Source organism: Dasypus novemcinctus, chromosome 18, assembly GCF_030445035.2.
Source record: "Dasypus novemcinctus isolate mDasNov1 chromosome 18, mDasNov1.1.hap2, whole genome shotgun sequence".
Classification (NCBI taxonomy): domain Eukaryota; kingdom Metazoa; phylum Chordata; class Mammalia; order Cingulata; family Dasypodidae; genus Dasypus; species Dasypus novemcinctus.
In genome coordinates, this window is record NC_080690.1 from 68,966,345 (window position 1) to 68,982,564 (window position 16,220).

The 16,220-nt window shown below is 47.2% G+C and overlaps 1 protein-coding gene across 3 annotated transcripts in view; it reads left to right on the forward strand.

Annotated features, from left to right (window-relative positions):
- The window catches only part of ZSWIM9 (zinc finger SWIM-type containing 9), a 31,378-nt gene extending 16,145 nt beyond the window's left edge, over positions 1–15,233 (forward strand). For 2 of the 3 annotated variants that reach the window (XM_058280500.2, XM_058280501.2), the window contains exon 4: positions 12,589–15,233. In XM_058280500.2, the coding sequence (XP_058136483.1) occupies positions 12,589–14,751 (2,163 nt within the window). In that variant the 3' untranslated portion in view covers positions 14,752–15,233. The remainder of the gene's footprint in view (positions 1–12,588) is intronic. The other variant, XM_058280502.2, reaches the window with a different exon arrangement.
- The last annotated feature ends 987 nt before the right edge of the window (positions 15,234–16,220 follow it).

The following is a 16,220-nucleotide window of genomic DNA, read 5'->3' on the forward strand; positions in this document are numbered from 1 at the left end:
GAACTTTCAATTCGATTCCATTGGTCTGTGTGTCTCTCCTTATGCCAGTACCATGCTGTTTTCACTACTGTAGCTTTGTAGTATGTTTTGAAGTCAGGAAGTGTGATTCCTCCTATTTCGTTTTTCTTTTTCAATATGTCTTTGGCTATTCGGGGCCTCTTTTTATTCCAAATAAATTTCATAGTTAGTTTTTCTAGTTCCTTAAAGAAGGCTGTGTTGATTTTTATTGGGATTGCATTGAATGTGTAGATCAGTTTTGGTAGGATAGACATCTTAATAATATTCAGTCTTCCTATCCATTAACAGGGAATCTTCTTCCATTTATTTAGGTCTTCTTTGATTTCCTTGAACAATCTTGTATAGTTGTCGATGTATAAGTTTTTTACCTCTTTAGTTAAGTTTATTCCTAAGTATTTGATTTTTTTATTTACTATTGTGAATGGTATTTGTTTCTTGATTTCCTCCTGATCTTGCTCATTATTGGTGTATAGAAATGCTACTGATTTTTGTACATTGATCTTATAACCTGCGACTTTGCTAAACTCATTTATGAGTTCTAGGAGCTTTGTTGAAGATCTCTCAGGATTTTCTATATATAGGATCATGTCATCTGCAAATAATGAAATTTTGACTTCTTCCCTTCCAATTTGAATGCCTTTTATATCTGGTTCTTGTCTCAGTACTCGAGCCAGTACTTCCAAGACAATGTTAAATAGGAGCGGAGACAATGGGCATCCTTGTCTTGTTCCTGATTTTAGAGGGAAGGATTTCAGGACTTCGCCATTGTAAACAATGTTGGCTTTAGGTTTTTCATATATACTCTTTATCATGTTCAAAAAGTTTCCTTGTATTCCGATCTTTTGGAGTGTTTTTATCAGGAAGGGGTGCTGTATTTTGTCAAATGCCTTTTCTGCATCTATAGATATAATCATGTGGTTTTTTTCTCTCAATCTGTTTATATGGTGTATTACATTGATTGATTTTCTTATGTTGAACCATCCTTGCATACCTGGGATAAATCCCACTTGGTCATGGTGTATAATTCGTTTAATGTGTTGTTGAATACGATTAGCAAGTATTTTGTTAAGTATTTTTGCGTCTAGGTTCATTAGAGAAATTGGTCTGTAATTTTCCTTTCTTGTGGTGTCTTTGTTTGGCTTTGGTACTAGGGTAATGTTGGCATCATAGAAGGAATTAGGCAGTGTTCCTTCTGTTTCGATTTTTTGGAATAGTTTCAACAGGATTGGTGTTAGTTCTTTCCGGAATGTTTTGTAGAATTCACCTGTGAAGCCGTCTGGCCCTGGGCTCTTCTTAGTTGGGAGATTTTTAATGACTGATTCTATCTCTTTGCTTGTGATTGGTTTGTTAAGATCATCAATTTCTTCTTTCGTCAGTATGGGCTGCTTATGTATTTCTAGGAATTTGTCCATTTCCTCTAAATTGTCATTTTTGTTGGAATATAGTTTTTCAAAGTATCCTCTTATGATAGTCTTTATTTCTGTGGGGTCAGTGGTGATATCACCTTTCTCATTTCTTATTTTGTGTATTTGCATCTTTTCTCTTTTTTTCTTTGTTAGTCTCGCTAAAGGTTTGTCAATTTTGTTGATCTTCTCGAAAAACCAGCTCTTGGTCTTGTTTATTTTTTCAAGTGCTTTCTTATTTTCTATTTCATTTAGTTCTGCTCTTATCTTTGTTATTTCCTTCCTTCTTCTTCCTGTTGGGTTACTTTGTTGTTGTTTTTCTAATTCCTTCAAATGTGCAGTTAATTCTTCAATTTCTGCTCTTTCTTCTTTTTTGATATATGAATTTATGGCTATAAATTTCCCTCTCAGTACCGCTTTTGCTGCATTCCATAAATTTTGGTATGTTGTGTTATCATTATCATTTGTTTCAAGGTAGTCATTGATTTCTTTTGAGATTTCCTCTTTGACCCACTGTTTTTCTAAGAGTGTGCTGTTTAATTTCCAAATTGTCGTGTGAAGTCTGGGTCTCTGTCCCTTGCAAATTTCCAGCTTGACTCCACTGTGGTCAGAGATATTGTTTTGTATGATTTCGATCTTTCTGAATTCATTAAGCCTTTCTTTGTGGCCTAGCATATGGTCAATCTTGGAGAATGTTCCATGTGCACTTGAGAAAAATGTATATCCTGCTGTGTTTGGGTGTAATGATCTATATATGTCTATTAGATCCAGCTCTTCTAATATACTGTTCAAATGTTTTGTTTCTTTAGTGATTCTCTTTTGAGATGTTCTGTCCAGAGTTGATAGTGGTGTATTAAAATCCCCCACTATAATTGTAGATGCATCTATTCTTTCACTTAGTTTTTCCAGCGTTTGCCTCACATATTTAGAGGCGCCCTTGTTAGGAGCATAAATATTTATGATTGTTCGATCTTCTTGACAAATTGTCCCTTTCACTAAAATATAGTATCCTTCTTTGTCTCTCACAATTGTTTCGCATTTAAAGTCTATTTTGTCTGATATTAATATAGCTACTCCTGCCTTTTTTTGGTTGTTGTTTGCTTGTATGATTGTTTTCCAGCCATTCACTTTCAACCTCCATGAGTCTCTGGGTCTAAGATGTGTCTCTTGTAGGCAGCATATAGATGGGTCGTATTTCCTTATCCAGTGTCCCAGTCTGAATCTTTTGATAGGTGAGTTTAATCCGTTGACATTCAGTGTTATTACGTTTAGAGAGTTATTTATGGTAGCCATATTTTGGTGGATTTGTGTTTGTTATATTTTGTTTGTATTATTTTATTTTCCCCTTCTATTTTTGTCTTTCTTGTTGCTTTTACACTCTCCTCCATCTCTGACTGTCCTGTTTTTTCCTTTCTTCCTGCAGAATTCCCTTAAGAATTTCTTGAAGGGGAGGTTTCTTGTTGATATACTCTTTCAGTTTCTGTTTATCTGTGAATATTTTGAACTCTCCATCATTTTTGAATGCTAGTTTAGCTGGATAGAGTATTCTTGGTTGGAGATTTTTTTCCTTTAGTACCTTGACTATATCATACCACTGCCTTCTTGCCTCCATCGTTTCAGATGAGAAATCAGCACTTAATCTTATGGAGTTTCCCTTGTATGTGATGGTTTTCTTTTCTCTTGCTGCTTTTAGAATTTTTTCTTTGTCTTGAGCATTGGATAATTTGACAAGTATATGTCTTGGGGTGGGCCTGTTGGGGTTTATGACCAGTGGAGTGCGCTGTGCTTCTTGGATATGTACATCTGTCTCTTTCAGTAGATTTGGGAAGTTTTCATTCATTATTTCCTGCAACACTCCTTCTGACCCCTTTCCCTTCTCTTCTCCTTCTGGAATGCCTATAATACGTATGTTTGAGCGTTTTGCATTATCATTCAGGTCCCTAAGTCCTATCTGGATTTTTTCTACCTTTTTATTGACCACTTCTACTATCTGTTTGATTTCCAATGCACTGTCTTCCACATCACTAATTCTCTGCTCTGCCTCTTCTAGTCTGCTGATATTTGCTGCAAGTGTATTTTTGATTTCTTGAATTGTGGTGTTCATTTCCATCATATCTGTTATTTTTTTGCGCATGTCTGCAATTTCCCCTCCAAGTGTTGTCTTCACGCTGTTAACCTCTTTCATTACTTCATCAAATTTGTCGGTGATAAATGTTCTGAGATCTTTCATTGCTTGTGCGAAGTCCTGCCCCCCTTCCTGATTTTCAGTTTGTTGATTGGATTCAGCCATGTTTTCCTGATTACTGGTTTGGTTTGTAGATTTTTGTTGCTGTCTTGTCAACATTTTTTCTTGATGGGTTTAATCAGTTCCTTAGCTTCTTTGTCTAGTCTTGGAGATTAATTAGCTGTTGTTTTTGCGTAAGTGTTATATCTTCTCTTTGTCACTTTGTTCTTCTTATTCCAATTTCTTATTGCTAGTTAAGCTCACTTTAAAGGAAAGTATTAGTGCTGGGGAAAGTCAATTGTGTAAGGAAGGAAAAAGTGTGAAGTAGTATTGGTGATATATGTTTACAAAGCAACAATATGAGTTCTGGGAGGATGGAGGTTAGATCATGTAAATTGTGTAGAGTTATAGTAGTAGGAAAGTACCTATAATGAGGTAGACGACTGAATATGGGAGGAATGTGGTACGTACTAAGAGGCTATTGTTTTCGTGAGAGAGGGAAAGAGAAAAGAAAGGTAATAGTTTCAGGGACGAATACCAGATGGAAAACTAAACAAAGGTATTAGAAATTAAGAGTTAGACACTTTGTGGATCAAAGAAAGGGAGATGGAATATAGGAGAGATAGCAGATGGTGGAGGATATCAAGTTGTAGGGGAAAGGGGATAGTGTAGATAGGCTAAATCTATTCACAGAGAAATGAGGCAGTGGAGGGTGAGGAAACCCAGCAAATGTGAGGTATTTCCTGTAGGACCTATTGTATTGTTAAGGTAAAATAGTATAAGAAGAATATTGGGGACAAGAAAGAGAGGATTGAAAAAAAAAAAAAAGAACAACAAGAACAACAAGAACAACAAAAAATAAAAAATAAAAAAAAAATAAAAAAAACAAAACAAAACAAAGAACAGAAACCCCGCCGCCAGGCTCGGCTGGGCTCAGCCGGGCTCCGGTCCCCCGCCCGCCGCCCGCCGCGGCTCGGCTGGGCTCGGCTGAGCTCGGCTCTCCCACCCGCCGCTCGCCCGGCACGGCTAGGCTCGGCTGGGCTTGTCTCCTTCGCCCGCCGCCCGCCGCGGCACAGCGGGCTGGGCTCTCCCGCCCGCCACCCGCCGCGGTGTTAGCTGCCTCGGCTCCGCCTACCCAAGGAGGGAGTCCTCCACACGTAGCTGGGATCTCCGTATATATTTCACAGATGGATCCTCTCTGTTACCTTCCCTCCAAATCGATGTCCAGACACCTCCGGACCAGGAAAAATCCCGAGACAGCCGGTCCCAAAGAGTCTCCGACGCCTCCCAGCCGATTCCCCCCAGGAGCTAGTAACCGGGAAGTTCACTCAGCCGCCATCTTGCCTCCCCCTCCTGAAAAGTCCCAAATTATATCTTATAGACCAGTCCTTTCCGTTACCTTCCCACCAAATCGATGTCCAGACACTTCCTGCCCTGAAAAAATCCTGAAAAAGCCTGGTCCCGGAGAACCTCCAGCGGTGCCCAGCTGCCTCCTCCCAGGAGAGACGGCAAGGCAAGCTCACTCAGCCACCATCCTGCCGGAAGTCCCACATTGAGGTTTGAGAAAAACTGAACATTGACATTATTCAGTGGCTTCAGTAAAAAAGGATGAATCTAATCTCTTGTGGAAAGAGGTGTTAGACATGAAGCAGTTTTCCAGCTTTCTAAGAACTATAAAAGCCATTTTAGTTGGAATGTAAAACAGATCCACCTCTTCAAATATGCAATGACCCAAATCATGCCAACACTGCTGACTTTTGGTCAGTAGTTAGGCGAGTACCATCTTTAAGTCGAATGTTTTGGCATTCTCTATCAGAATGACAGAAGCACTCACCCTTTGGCCCTCTAGCCCAATGCTGGGAATTTGTTCTGCAGATGTAGTTGGACAGGTGTAACAACTTACATACAGTGTCAGTCATTGAGGCATCATTTGTGAAAACAAAAGATTGGAAACTACCAAAACGCCAGCAAGTGGTAATGGTTACCTAAATTGTGGCTCATCCATCCAGTGGAATATTATGCAGTTACAGAAAAAGATTGAGAACAACTCTAGGAACTGTGTTGGAAAGCTCTCTAGGATATATTTTTAAAAAATCACTGTTATTCCATGCACCCACCCCCCACGGCTCCCTCGTCATTTGTTCATGGTTTGTTTGTTTTTTCTCTTGTCTGGTTTTTTTTTACTTTGGGAGTCACTGGGAACAGTACTGGGACCTCCCATGTGGGGGGCAGGTGCTTAACTGCTTGAACCACATCCATTTCCTACTCATTTTTTTTTTTTCTCATTGTCTGCTTATTGTTTGTGTTTGATGTCTGCTTGCTGTTTGTCTTCTTTAGGAGGCACTAGGAACTGAACCCAGGACCTCCCATGTGGGAGGCAAGCACTCAACTGCTTGAACCACATCACTCCCTAGGATACATTTTTAAGTTTTTAAAAAACATAAACTGCAGGATAGTATATAATATGCTATGTTTTGTATATAGTAATGGGATATTTTATATAAAAAACAAAATATTTGCTTGTATTCTTCAAGAATACCACGACATGTGAATGGGAGTAAGAATAGCAAATAGAAACAGGGTGGCTAGAAAATAGAAGTGGGAGCAAGACCTTTTACTGTAAGCTTTCTATTGTTTCACTTTTAGACCATATGAATTCATTATTTGCACATTCAAATAATTTTTAGAAAGAAGATGGAAACAGAATGTGTTACCCCCATTTATTTCACTCTAGAAAGGAAAACTGTGTCAGTTAGGAGGGCCTGGGTTTTGCCATAGTAACAAGCAGCCCCCAAATTTCAGTGGTTTAATCCGCTGAGGTTTATTTCTCACCCACACTGCATGTCCACCGTGAGTTATTGGAAATAGTGCTTGTCTGAGACACCTGGGGACTCTGAAGGATGGGGCTCCATCCCAGCATAATGGCCATATCTCTTGGGAAGGGCTACTGGGGCTTCTGCTCAGCAGCAACACACCACTTCGTGGTCATGCACACACATCATTGGTCAAAGCAAGTCACGTGACCCCGCCTCACTGCAAGGGGCAGGGAGGTGCAGCCTGACCTCGTGCTCCAGGAGAGGGAAAAAAACAGAATGACCTGATGGACAGCACTAAAGCCCACCTCAGGCTTATGGTGGTGTTTCACCAAGGCTAAGGGTCTCCTGGAGTCCTGTCTGCATATGGGGTGCATGTTTCCCACCGATCCGAATTTATGCAGGCTTCTCACAGCTCAGTTTCAGCTCTATCTCTTTGTGCCTCCTAAAAGGAATGTTCTCTATGCCCCATAACCTATGTTTTACATCAGGCCATCCATTTTGGGGGTAATACAGAAATAGCTAGAAACTTGATTGCATTTATACTAATATGTGCTAAAAGCTTTATGTACGTTCTGCTTTGCCATTTAGTGGTTATGGGACATCCAACAAGTTACAAGAAGTTATTTACTTTCCCTGAACTTTAGTTTCTTCATCCATAAACTGGGAGTAAAAATAGATATTACCTCAGAGGGTCAGGAGGGTTACTGTGTGAGGTGTGTATGTGTGTGTGTGTGAGTTAAAACCTAGAACAGGGTCTGGAAAGTAGGAAGCCCTATATTTTTTAGCTATTGAGCTACTGTTTTTATGCCCTCAATTTATTCTTCAGGATAACCTGTAGAGAATAGTATCATTCTGGTCAGGTGGGAAAGGAAGGACGTGTGTGCTCACCCATAGGAAGAGGTGTGGATGGAAATTATTAATGGCATGCTCTCTGATGTCAGCATTTGTGGAGTCCGCCATCTGTGGTAGATGCATACCAAGACCACCAAGCGTGTTGGAGGCAACACAATTTGGGCACTCCAAGCCTGCTCCTCCCCAGGCCTCTCCATCTCTGCACACACACTGCCACCCACTGTGTCGCTCAAGCCTACAAGCCAAGCCTGTTGGATCACTTTTGCAAAGGTCAAGGGGCATGGCGGTCAGGATACAGACTCTGGGTCCAGGCTGCCTGGCTTCAAATCCTAGCTCTGCCGCTTACTACCTGTGTGACCCTGGGAAAGTGCCGGAACCTCTCTGTGCCTCAGTTTCCCCATCTGGAAAATGGAGTTGATAATAATACCTGTTTTATAAGTGCAACTTTGAAAGAGTCCATGGCTAGGAACTGTGCCTGGTACAGAGTAAGTGCTTCACATGTGTTATTTTTTTCTTCAGTTCTCTGCAGCAATTTATATACCCAAAGTCATCTTTGCTCTTGTTTATTCATCTTTGGTCTGTTAGCTGTTTTTTCCTGCTCTAAGGTGTGTCTTGTTTGTCCCCATCAGTGCCTGGACTTAGCACTGGGCACGTCGTATGTGCTCAGTAAATATTTATTAAATGAATTCATTCACTTACCTGTTACCCACCTCCATCAAATGTCATCTGCACATATCTCCTTCCACCTACCATTGTGGTTGTTTTTTCCCCCAACCATTCCTAATGGCCTGGATGTGGATCCCAGCCCTGCCACTTGCGCATGTCACTCCCCCAGTATAGTCAGGGGTCCCGAAGACCACCCTCAGTTTCCACAGTTCACCAGGACTCACAGAACTCAGCAAAACTGTTAGCACTTGGTCATTGTATATTTCAGTGACAGGGCACAGATTAAAATCAGCAAAGGTCAAAGGTACATAGAGTAGGGTCCAGGAAAGTCCCGATGGGAGCTTCCAGTTGTCCTCACCCAGGAGAGGTGTGCGGATAGCATATAAGTCTCCCAGCGATGATGACGATGCAGGGAGTATTGCCAAACAAGGGAGCTCGCCCAAGCCTGAGGGTCCAGGGTTTTCTTTGGGGGTCGGGCACACAGGCAGGGCTGATGGTTCCAAATGGCTGATCTCAGTTCCTTCGTCTCCAGCCCCTCCAGAGGTTGACCGTGTGGCCTCAGGACCCACCATAAATCCCATTTGTTAGCATAGACAACCTGGAGTGACCCAAGGCTGGCCAAGGACCTAGCCTTTCTTTGGAGTGATCAGGGTTTGAACACCCCAAGCCTGCTGACTTAATCCTTTACTGCAGACTTGAATTTTTTTTTCAGACTCAGTTTCCATATCTGCAATATAAGGAAAATAATGGCCCCCTCTCAGCATGGACCCTTGTTCCGAGGGCCCCCACAGCAACCCCAGTCCATCAGCCCTTCCCTTGAGCACCCCCTCCACGCTCAGGTAATAATGATAAGAACAACAGCTGACCCTCCGAGAATGCTTACCTCAAGCCGGCCACTGTTCTGCATGCTTCACATGATTGCCCCAATCAATCCTCCTAAGAACTTTACAAGGTAGATGCAGTCGTGCTCCCTCCTGCCAAAGTGGGGCCAACTGAGGCCCAGGGAAGTGCAGCCCTTCCCTGAAGCCACACAGCTGGGGGAAGGTCTACACAGCTGGGAAGCAGAGGAACCTAGATTTGGGTCTCCATGCTCTAGCTCCCTAGTGCAGGAACTCGACACTTGGGTCGCTGTGCCTCTCAGCTGAAAGCAGCACTGGTTGTGCTACTGTCAGGGGAGGCATGGCCAGTCTTTTCCTTTTCAAGGTAGTACTCAATAATTTTCATTTAATGATGAATGGGTATGCAAGCAAAGCTTAAATGCCCCTTTTTAGAAGGAAAAACCAAGATCAGGAATGTGACTTTTCTTTCTAAGAATGGAATTCAGCTTTTAATCAGTCAAGTGCTTACTAGGTCTGGAAAACTCTCAAGGCAGATTTATTTCCTTTTTCTTATTCCTGAATCCCATGGAGGGAAAGATAAGGTTCACCTACTATGATAGAAATGTATACTTTTATTAAAAAATCCATTATACTTATTAAAACTTTTTAAGTTAGATTCTAGGCCAGTGCCTTCAAATATAATATTCCACGAAGATGGAAATATGTGCTTTCCAATGGAGTGGCCAGTCCACTGGCCTAGTGTGGCTATTGAGTGTTTGAAATATAGCTAGTGCAACTGAGGAACTGAATTTTTATATATTTTTAATTGTTAATTAAATTTATATAGTCCCATGTGACTACTGGCTCTCATATTGTGCAGAGCAGCTCTAAAGTGAAATACTTGTTGAGAGAAACTAAATCATAAAATTAGAGTGTGAAAATTAATGATAGTTAAAATTACTGCGGTGTTGTAACTAGTTCAGCAGTAAGCACACAAGACTTTTTCATAAAATTTATTGAATTGCAAGACAATGTTGAACATATGAGTTCAGGGTTAGAAAAGCAATTTCCTTGTTCTCTTTTGACTCTACTAGACTTTTTTTTTTGTGATAACATATATATAACTCAAATTTTCCTATGTAATTGTACTTTCAAGTATATAATTCAGCAGTATTAATTATATTCAAATATCATGCTAACTTCACCACCATCCATTGCCAAAACAGTTTCATCATCCCACGTAGAAACTCTCTACCCATCAAGCAACAGCTCCCCAATCCCTCCTCTCCCACCCCTTGGCCTCTGGTAGTCTCTAATCTACTTTCTGCCTCTACCTTTTTTTTTTTTTTTAAAGGTGTTTTGTTTTGTTTTGTTCTGTTTCCTTGAAAGCTGAGCACTGCAGTGCTTTTTAAGATTTGTCAGATGAGGCTGGATTATAGCAGAATGGTTGGTGGACAGATCTGCAGTTAAACTGGATTCAGATCTGTGGGTCAGCTCTTGTAGGCGCTGGCCAAGGGAGCCCCGGCTGCTGGCCCTGGAGAAGGCTCATAGCTGCTGATCCCCCTCCCTGTCAGGTGGCTTTGTTGCAATAATGAGAAGGTCAAAGTGTCTAATGGGGGTGAATAGGGGTAGAAGATGTTACAGGGGCACATTTGTGGTATGGACTTTTAGTTTCTTGAAGTGCAATGGGAAGTCCTGGGAAAGTTTTTGGAGCAAGGAAAGGGTGATCCGATTGGAGCTTTGGAAATGGCCCTGGCTGCTTGTGACAAAGCGAAGAGGGTGGAAGTAGGGAGCCCAGCAAGGAGGCAAGTGCTAGTGGTGGCTCCCATCAGGGTGGTGGCCATGGCAGCAGGGAGAAGCTGGCAGAGGCTGGACTAATTTTGAAGAACCTCCTAGGACTTGGGGACGATTGCATGTGGGGTGTAGGGAAAGCAAGAGGCCAAGAATTGGCCCTGACTGTTGGTTGGCACCCAAGCTGTCCCTGGACTCGGAGCAGGCAGGGAGAGGAAGAGCAGGTGTGGGGAGTGAGAATCAAGTGTGGCTTGGGTGGCGAGGCTTGCAGTGCATACTAGCCATGCAGGGGGCCATGTGGCTGCAGAAGCAGTTGGGGATGCAGCTCTGGAGCCTGGAGATACACAACAGGGGCGTTGTGAGCTTAGAGGTGATGATGAAAGCCATGCAAATGGATGAAATGGATGAGGGAAGAGGAGAGGGGGGTGGGATGTTGCTGTAGCACTGCAGCATTTAGACATTCAGCAGGTGAGGAGGGGCAAACAGAGGAGACTAGAAAAGGGCTGCCTGGGAGTTTGCAAGGTGGCTGAGGCCACAGAAGCCCGTGTTTGGGAAGGGGACAGGGTCACTGTACTGAATGCTGGTGGGATTTGATATTCACCAGGCATTGTCCTGAGTGCTGGGCACAAATGTCTCATTTTAGCCTCGCCACGACTCTGTAAAACATATTTATCCCCATTTTGCAGATAAGGAAAACTGAGGTCAGGCAAAACAGATCACAAAGCTAGTAAGAGTCAAAGCCAGGATTCAAACCCAGAGTCTGTTCACTCTTGTGAACCTACACATCAGAGATGTAGCCATTGGATGTAGCCAACCGCTCATTCATTCATTCATTCATTCACTCATTTAAGATGTATCAAGGCGCCACTCAAAGCATCAGGATGCAGCAGGGAAACAGAACGTGCCAGCTTACGTTTTAGGGAGGGCGACCGGGCAGTGGGCAAATCAGTGGAAAACCAAACATGCCAAAGGGTCATGAGTGCCAGGAAAAAAAGAGGCCAGAGGGAGATGAGGGTTTGCTAACATGGAATGGTCAGAGAAGACCTTTATGAGGAGGTGACCTTTGAGCAGAGATGATCATTATAGTAATAATGAACACTTTGAGGGCACTTACTATTTGTTGAGCAAGTAACAACACTAGTAGTATTCTTGCCAGGGAAGGTTTAATTCTATGCATCCTTCCAGTCACAGGGATACACTTATTATCATCGTTTTATGCAATGAGACTGAGGATAGGGAAGTTGCCAGAAGCCACACAAGCATGAAATGGGGGCTCCAGGGTCTCAGCCCAGATAGGCATGCTTGAGTCTGTCCTTTCAACAGCGGTCCTGCCTCTCAGTTCACGAAGGAACGAACAGTAATATTCAGTTCACAGAAGAAAAAAAGGAGCCCAAAGAAGTTAAGGAGGAAAATGAGGTGGAGAGGTTGTCACTTGAGTGGTGATCACACAGGAAGTGGCGCGGCCGAGATTTAATCCTACGCCAATCTGGCTCCACATCGGTACTTTTTAATTTTTATTTTATTGTTAACCACTGGGGCAGAGGGTCTCAAACTTGAGCGCCCACTGGAATCACCTGCAGGGCTTGTCAAAACCCAGATTGCCCGGAGTTTCTGACTCGGTAGGTCTGAGATGGGCCCTAGAATTTGCATTTCTGTCAAAGTCCCAGCAGGTGATGCTGAGACACCGCCTTGAGAGCCACTGCCCTGGAATGCAGATCAGTGAATAAAGGAACAATTTCCCAGTTCCCAGTAGGGGCAGCTGAGGTCAGAGAGGCCAAATCTCCAGTGCAAAAGCGACACAGCCATTAGATGATGGCGCCAGAATCCAAACTCCGGCAGCCGGCAGCCGGGCTCCAGTGAGTGTTTTAACCATTCCCCTGCACTGCCTCCTGCGGGCCAAAAGGATAAGTGCATGCACTCGGGAATGGGTGGATGCCAGTTTCCCCAGCAGGGGCGACCCCGGCCCTGCCCCCTCACTCCGCCGTCCTCCTACCCCGCAGGTGAAGCTGGTGTTCGTGGAGGACCAGGCCGTGGTGGAGACGGTGTTCTTCCTGACGTCGCGCACGAGGGCGCTGCTGCGGCGCTTCCCGCGCATGCTCCTGGTGGACCGGCTGCCGGGGCTGCAGGGCGCGCTGGACCTGCTGGCCGTGCTGTGCGTGGACGGCGCGGGCCGCGCGCGCCAGGCCGCCTGCTGCGTGGCGCGCCCGGGCACGCCGAGCCTGCTGCGCTTCGCGCTCGCCTCGCTGCTGCAGAGCGCGCCCGACGTCAAGGGCCGCGTGCGCTGCCTCACGGCCGGGCCCGAGGTGGCGGCGCAGCTGCCGGCCGTGCGCCAGCTGCTGCCGGGCGCGCGCGTGCAGATCTGCCGCGCGCAGGGCCTCGAGACACTCTTCAGCAAGGCGCAGGAGCTGGGCGGCGCGGGGCGCGAGGACCCGGGCCTGTGGCCGCGCCTCTGCCGCCTGGCCGGCGCGTCCTCGCCCGCCGCCTACGCCGAGGCGCTGGCCGAGCTGCGTGCCCACGGCCCGGCCGCCTTCGTCGACTACTTCGAGCGCAACTGGGCGCCGCGCCGTGACATGTGGGTGCGCTTCCGCGCCTTCGAGTTGGCCCGCGACCTGGACGCGTGCGCCTTGGTGCGCGGCCACCGCCGGCGCCTGCTGCGCCGCCTCAGCCCCTCGCGCAGCGTGGCGCAGTGCCTTCGCGACCTGGTGGCCATGCAGTGGGCCGACGCGGCCGGGGAGGTGGCTCCTGAGGGCCTCGACGGAGGAGGGCAGTGGCTGGAGAGCGAGTCGGGGTGGGGTTCCCGGGTGGAGAAGGAGAGGATGAAGGCCCTGGAGACGGGGGACTGGGGAGGGACTCTCAAAGAAGGAAGTGTTCTGAGGGGGGCCCAGCTGGAGAAGGAGTGGGCAAGAGGATTGGAGACCAGAGACCGGGCAGGGGCTCAGTTTCAAAGTGAGAAAGGAAGGGGATTGCAGATCAGAGCTTGGAGGGGGGTTCAGCTGGAGAACCCGAAGGTGAGGGGCCTGGAAGGGAGTGTCTTGAGGGGGGCCGAGTTGGAGAATGAGCACATGAGAGGGCCAGAGATCAGAGACTGGAGGGGGGCCCAAGGGGAGGGTGAGAAAGACTGGGGACTAGAAGGGTATGTCTGGAGGGGGGCCCAGGTGGAGGAACAAGGAGTAAGAGGACTGGAAGGGTATGCCTGGAGGGTGACTCACTTCCAGGACCGGAGGATTAGGGTGCTGGAGACCACAGACTGCAGGGGCACCCAGTTTGAGTATGAGAAGGCCAGGGGTCTAGAAGGGGGCACCCAGAGAGGCGGCCAATTGCAGGATGAAAGGGGAAGAGCGCTGAAATCCAGAGAGTGGAAGGGACCCCTGTTGGAAGGGGAGAAGGGGAGGGGCATCTGTTTAGAAAAGCCCCAGAAGGTGGTTCCTGAGAATGGAGAGCAAAGGGGGGCCCAGGGGGGAGATGAGAAGGGGAGGGGACCAGAGGTTGGAGAAGAGGGGGTCTTGAGGATGGGGGTCAAAAGAAGAAGAGGCCTAGAGGACATAGTTCTGGTCCATCTGGGGGACACGAGGGTTCCAGGTCTGGAGAATGGAGAGAAAGGGGGACTCCAGTCTGTGGGCCCCAAGAGCAGAGCAGGACACTGGGTGGAGTGGGGGGACACAGGAGGGAGGTGTCTAGGGCTGGGGAATGGAGTCCTGTGTGGCCCCATGGGGGCCCCGTTTGAGGGGGATCCAGAATGGGCAGTGACAAGGAGGGTACACCTGGCCGCAGGGGGCACCCTGCAGAAAGGAGGCGAAGGAGAAGGTCCAAGGGAACCAAAGAGGCCTTGCCGCCCCTCAGGAGATGGGGAGGTGGACTGGGAGCCCCTGGCCAAGTTCCGAGCCGCCTGCGGGCCCGAGCTGGCAGACCTGGTGGCTGAGGAGCTGACCTTCGCCAGGCAGCACGGGACCCGGGGCTTCCACTGGACTGGAGCTGGCTTTGCCCTTAAGGACGGCACCTCGGACTTCTTCCTGGATGGGGCCCTGACGCGCTGCAGCTGCTCCATCCACGCCGCCCGGCATCTGCCCTGCCGCCACCTCTTTGCAGCTCGCCTCCTCACGGGGGCAGCCTTATTCCACATGGACCTGCTCAGGGACTGCTGGGGGAGAGCCCCAGAGCCCTGACCCTTCTGGCCCCTGCCCGCCACCCTCCCCTGTGAGGGTGAGCGGGCATCCTGTGATCCCAAAGATGATAGGGCTGAGGCCCCGGGGGCTCCTCTAGGCTCTCCGGCCATCTCCTGGATCATCCAGGGACCTGTCCTGACAGTTGGCCTCTCTGAGTCAGAGGGGAAGCTGGCAATGGTCTCAGGTCCTGAAGCCACAGCTGCGGGAAGACGATGCCAGCCAGGGTGGCTCCTGAGGAAATGTGCGCTGAGAGGTGTAGACAGGGTCTGGGCAGAAGGAAGAAAGGGGACAAGGCTGGGGGGAGGGGGAGCAACATTGGAGGAGATGGGGAGAGTAGGGGTAGGAGTGGGCTGCTCAGTCTAGGGAGTGGAGGGGGCACGGGAGAAAGAGGGTAAGAAGAGATGAAGGGGAAGGAGAGAGGGGAGAAAATGGAGAAGAGCTGGGGCAGGTGGGACAGGAGAGGGGGAAAAGGAGGCCAGGATGGAGAAGAGGAAAAAGAAAAAGATAAGGCCAAGAAAGGTACGGAAGATTAGAAGAAACAAGGGAGACATGATTGGGGCATTTCTCCAAGGTCTGGAGATTTGTGCTCCTCTATGACACATTTCCCACCCCCCACCCCCCTGTTGTTGGTCATTCCCAGGCAAGACAGGGTCGAGGGGTGCCTGAGTATCTGGTGGGAGGGGCTGGAGGCTCTCCAATGGGGAAGGGGGACTGTTTGGACTGTTGTGCTTCAAGTTTGGAATAAAGCAGTATTATTTTGGTTTCTGTGCTGAGATATTGGCTTCCAGGGGGAGGGTGGAAGCCCCAAAGCTAGACAGAAATTGAGTTGGCCCAGTGTTCCTTCCTTCTTCCTATGAGCATGCCCTCCTGGGGCTAGATGGAATGGAGGAACCACAAATGAATCCATCCCCAGGGCAGCTCAGGCCTCACTCTTCCTGCCTGGAACAGGGCACTACGAAGGCAACTTCCAACATCCATGGGCTCAACCCTCAAATGATTGGTCCATGGCAGATGTGGCAAACCCAGCCCCTGTGCCCCTGATTGGTTTAAGAGTGGGCACAGGGCCCAGTCCCAGCTGATGAGCTCGCTTGGGGTAGGGGTAGGGGGCTTCTGATGAAAGCTCTCTCCTAAGAAGCCCCCGAGTGAGATGAACTAGACCTCCTTGCAACCATCTTGGTACAGTGTGAGAATGACGTCATCACTGAGGACGACAGAGCTAAGAGATGAAGAAAATCTTGATCCTTGCTTGGCTGAGTTGAGTCCCTGGAGTTTGCCATACCTTGGGATTTCAGAGGTAAGGAAGTATATTTTAATTATAGCAGGTTGAGTTGGGGTTTCTGTTATCAAAAATGTTGAGGAGGCTGGAGACTGAGTTTTGTTGTATGCAGTAAAAATCCAGGTCGAAGTAGCTCAGTCCTTTTCAAACCTTAATGTGGAACCCAAATTCTAGCACATTCTCTGATGATGGG